Source organism: Recurvomyces mirabilis (genome assembly GCF_035927965.1).
Source record: "Recurvomyces mirabilis strain CCFEE 5264 chromosome Unknown scaffold_53, whole genome shotgun sequence".
NCBI classification, from domain to species: Eukaryota; Fungi; Ascomycota; class Dothideomycetes; order Mycosphaerellales; family Teratosphaeriaceae; genus Recurvomyces; species Recurvomyces mirabilis.
This window is the reverse complement of record NW_027041987.1, coordinates 2650-7214: the sequence shown is the minus strand read 5'-3', so window position 1 is coordinate 7214 and position 4565 is coordinate 2650. Positions and strand designations below refer to the sequence as shown.

The window sequence follows — 4565 nt, the reverse complement described above, 5'->3', positions numbered from 1 at the left end:
AAGATCGAGGGGATCCCATCTTAGCTGTTCGGCGGCCGCATCGTCGCTATGGCTGTCACCGCAAAGTAGAGTTTCAAGTACGTTCACTAGGAGGGAAGGAACACGCTAGACACAGTAAACGGTCGGTCTAGCAATCGCAGTGAAGGCAGGCAATAATAGTTTCGGTGTACATAACTGGGTTCTCCGGGGAGCCTTCGCACACGCCGGGGCGGGCGGCGGCGGCGGCGGCAACGTACTCTGAGTGCAGGTCTCTGTGTCAACGTTAGTCTTCAATGGAACCCAGGCAGTCAACATTCCATTCATGGCGCTTGGACTCGACAGCAGGCGAAATGGAGAGCCTGCTGCTCTCACCGCCGGAATCCACACGCCTGCTTTCCCACTATGATCTTCGGAGCACCTACAAGCAACTCCTCCGCCATTACGGTCTTAAAAAAGCGCTTATATGACTCCGAGTTTTGGTGTTCTTCAAGAGCTTCTTGCGAAGCATACCTACAGTATCACTCGTGTCAGCACCAGCCTTGCAACACAAGCCGTGTACACGCACCGCTCAAACAGCGAGATCGGGATCTCATCCTTGATCTCGCCCGATTCCTCGTACGCTTCGAAGGCCAGGGTACTCGGCTCGTTGTCTCGGATCCATTCTGTGGCCGTCTCCACCGCTGCCTTGAACTACGGCATCATGTCAATAGGTTCGTGGCGAACTTCATGGATACTAGCATCGCTGTTCCTGCTCCAGTTTGCCGGGCGCCGGTTGCGTTACAGCCACAATGGTTACTTCCTTCGACATTCTGACTGGAGAGCGGAGTGAGAAGTGCGCCGCTGTGTTGGTGTTCGAATCTACGGAGGGTGGGCGATGGAGAGGACTGATGTCAGCTTGACGTACTGGCGAGTGTAGAAACCCAGGAACAGTCTCGCCTCTTAGAGCTGGAGTAGTGTACACCCGAGGTTCACCTCCAGAGTTATCACAGAGTTTCGGCTCCTTCATCCGGACGATCTTTGTTATCGATATCGCGAAAGCTTGTTGTGTCGTAACGATCAGATGAAGGAGCGTCCAACTCGCAATCCGAAATCAGCGTCTATGGCAGGGCGGCTTGTCTGTGCAGGCGATTCTATATGAAGGGGGATCTACAGCGTCTTCCAGTCATAAGCATTCTCCCACGCCGCACCAACCTTCAAGCAATCGATGTCGTACCACTTCTTGCCCACAATCTGCAACCCCGTCGGCAGATCTGATTGTCTCATCGTCCAGCGCAGACATGAACCCAACTGGATTCGTGAAAGCTGGGTGACCAGTGCCTGCCCGATGAAATCAGCACATACCCTACTAACGACCAAGACATGAGGCATTACTGTTGGATGGTCCCGCATTACCAAGAAACGGGTCCTCGCTATTGAACGGTGCGGTGTTGCCTACCAACCAACGTTCCTGCTCAGCCTTTCAAGCGGATCATGAGCAGCTGGGTCGTCGAAGAGCTTGCAGGGCGTGGGGGGGAGGGTAGAAATCAGAAGGACATCGACAACCCTAAGTGCGCAGTTGTAATCGTCCTGATGGCGATAGACATTAGTACTCTAAACTTTCCGCACAATTAGGAACGCCTAACATTTGTGTGCATCAGGGTCTGCCCACTTGTAAAGAAAGTGTTCGTTCTCTGCACTAGCCAAGGACGTTGGATCACGACCTGCATGGCTCTTCTCGCGCCGGAGAAGGTCACGGGTATCATTCCGCTAGGCACGTCGATGGATTACGAGTGGGAGCGCACCCGTTCGCTGGGCTGCTGGAACGGGCCCGCAGATCTGACACCAAGTATTGATGCATGGACTACCACTAAAGAGACCCCAGAATTTGAGCCTGGTGAGGAGTACAGCGACTTCCTGATCGATAGTGGCTTTGGAAAAGAATGTGAGGCTGAGACTCGCAAGTTCTGGAACAATGAGATCAGAGTCAACTATCAAGGAGATAACGGCCGTCGTACGATAAGGATGGCGGCTATCAACCTGCGAGAGCGAGACGGTTTACTTGGCTGGTTGGTGTATTTCAAGTGTCCTGTCCTCTGGCTTCACGGCACCGCGAATCCGGTGTACAGCGTCTCGAACGCGGAGTAAGAGATCAAAATGTTCGTTAACAGCCCAGATGCGCAACTCAAAGTGGTTGAAGGTGGACAGCACTTCCTTAGCTTTAGCCATCCTAAAGAGGTAGACAGCGCTTTGATCGAATTCCTTGGCAAGTATGGTAAGTAGATTGGCCTGATGCGACGGGGACTTGGATCGCTTATGTGTTCGTGACGTCTATGCTTAGCATTAGGTAGATTTACGTTACACCTCTTCGCCATCGCAGCATTGGATCATACAAATGTATATCGTACAATATCAGGGTATCGTATGTCGTCGATCAGCAGATGTCCGTCCAACGCCTCGCCAAAAGCACGCGTGCTGTGGATGGCGCGCAGACATGGACTGAAAATACTTCAAAACTTTCAATGAGTTGAACTCATCACGCTCTAGAGTCAATCTGGTCGACCGGCCCGTTGTTAACAGAGTACCAGTCTTAATTAACACACGCCTCGTCAATAAGACCGTTAGGTATCGGGAGAATCTCGTCGTATTTGTAGGCGATGTTCATGCCGTGACCGCCGCTCAGGTGCCGGGCGAGGTGACAGTGGAAAGGCCAGACGCCGGGGTCGTCGAGCTCGAACTGTATTGCGGTGAAGCCATAGGGCGGAATGAGAACGGTGTCGCGGCGCATGGGGTTGGTTGGATTGACGACGCTGCCGTCCCATGTTGCGCCGCGGAAAATCGGGTCTAGCTTGCCTCTTCGTGACTTTGTTCGAGCCGACCGTCGAGGTGTCTCCGACGTTTAGTATGTAGAAGTTGTGGCCGTGGAGATGAAACGGATACGTAAGCGGCATGTTGTTGGTGATGTTGGGGATGTTGGGGATGTTGGGGATGTTGGGGATGATCGACGTGTTGTCGAAGAAGTAGTAGACGTTAGGCTGGACAAGAAACTTTTAGACGATGTTGTTGTCGTCTACCACTACTTGTCCCACGATAGTTGGAAAATGTGCACAGCGTTCGTTTGAAAAACAGGGACTTCGTAGACGTACTCTGGTCAATTGTATGACTGTCTCGCATGTATCACATGACGTCTAAAGTCATGAAGGCCGACATCATAGCGTCTTTTCCTCCCGACGCGTTATCGTGTCTTCCATTCCAAGTAGCTTCTCCCCGTGAATCAGTCGCCGAGAAACCGTTCCACATGTTACCGAGGATGACGCACCAGTGCTCGTTGTCGCATCTTCCATCGCGGCGCGAAGCTCCTGGACATGTCTCGAGTTATTGGCGCGATTTGAGACTATTCCGTGGAGCGCAGTCGAATTCATCAACGCCCCTTAGTGCTCTCCGACTCGGCGACGGCAAGGTCTTGACAGACCATTTCATCGGTCCACACACTGGGTTTGTGCTTTGAGCTTGGTGCAATATCTTACTTGTAGGGTACCAGAGCTGCGACCGGGGAAGAAATCGGCGATTTGCTTCCATTCGAGATGCTTCGTCTCTTTGAGCTCGACGAGGAGCGCATCATCTTTGGAAGTAAACTTCAGCTTCGGGGCCTTCTGCAGGGCGGCTGCATCGGGCATGCCAGGCTGCCCGACTACACTTGGAGGGCCATCCTCTTCGGCAGATGAAGTATCCTCGCCGTACCGTGCGCGCTGCGCTTTCCGGGCACGCGGCAGGTAGGGCAGACTATGGTGGTGATACTGTGATTGTGAAGGTAAGGTGGGGAACACCTGTCCTGGTTTCGCATGCTGCGGAAACGCACACTGAGATCGGACGTGATGAGAAAGAGCACCAGGTTGCAATTGAACATATTGAGAAAGTGGTGTGAGCTCGTCAGGAATCGCAGTACCAGCACTGCCAACATCTGCCTGAAGTTGCTGCGGATGAGAACAGTCGTACCCAAAGGCCTTGGGGTGGCTCCGCCTGCGCGATGGTTGCGATGTCTGCTCGCACCGGAGGCTCCTTAGGTTCTTACAGCCGCTCCAACAGAGCGAAGAAGACACTTGCACCGTCTGTGTCTGCATCTGAGGGGACAGAATCTGAGCTCGAATAGGTTCAAGGGACGGCTCCGATGCAAATGTTTGCGACAGCAGCAACGATGCAATGGTCTGTTGATGGTAGCCTTGCGGTTGTGGTTGCGCCTGCGCTAGAATTTGAGGGTTCGGGGGCTGAAAGTCACATGTGAGCAGCTGCTGATACTCGCCACTGGTCGTCTGTGTGGGCATAGTTTCATGGCCTTTGGCTCCATCGTCGAAAGTGTAGGCTTGATACGGTTGCATCAAAGTTGCGAATGGCCGTTTGGACTGCTAGAGGTCCATGCTCAGGTCAATGTGCAGCGAATGGCGGTCAAGCAGGTATGCCAGTAAATTGAGGCTCAACATGTGAGGCTAATGATCTGTCTTTCGGCAGACCAAGCATTGCACGCAATCGCTCTGCTTTATCTGTCCAAGTTCTGTTGTCCAGCACGTTTGCATGATCATGATGAGAGTAGCCGCTCATGACATTGACGTAGG

At 53.0% G+C, this 4565-nt stretch overlaps 2 protein-coding genes across 2 annotated transcripts; one reads left to right on the top strand and one right to left on the bottom strand.

Moving 5' to 3' along the window:
• Window positions 1-1683: 1683 nt before the first annotated feature.
• Window positions 1684-2238, top strand: LTS14_010840 (uncharacterized protein; the record flags this gene model as incomplete). Its single annotated transcript, XM_064843516.1, has 2 exons — window positions 1684-2099; window positions 2127-2238. 2 exons carry the CDS (start codon window positions 1684-1686, stop codon window positions 2236-2238), a joined length of 528 nt encoding a protein of 175 aa, XP_064688894.1.
• Window positions 2239-2545: 307 nt separating this feature from the next.
• LTS14_010839 (uncharacterized protein) lies at window positions 2546-4331 on the bottom strand (the record flags this gene model as incomplete). Its single annotated transcript, XM_064843515.1, has 2 exons — window positions 2546-2845; window positions 3483-4331. The coding sequence occupies 2 exons, from the start codon at window positions 4329-4331 to the stop codon at window positions 2546-2548; spliced, it is 1149 nt and encodes a 382-aa protein (XP_064688893.1).
• Window positions 4332-4565: the final 234 nt, after the last annotated feature.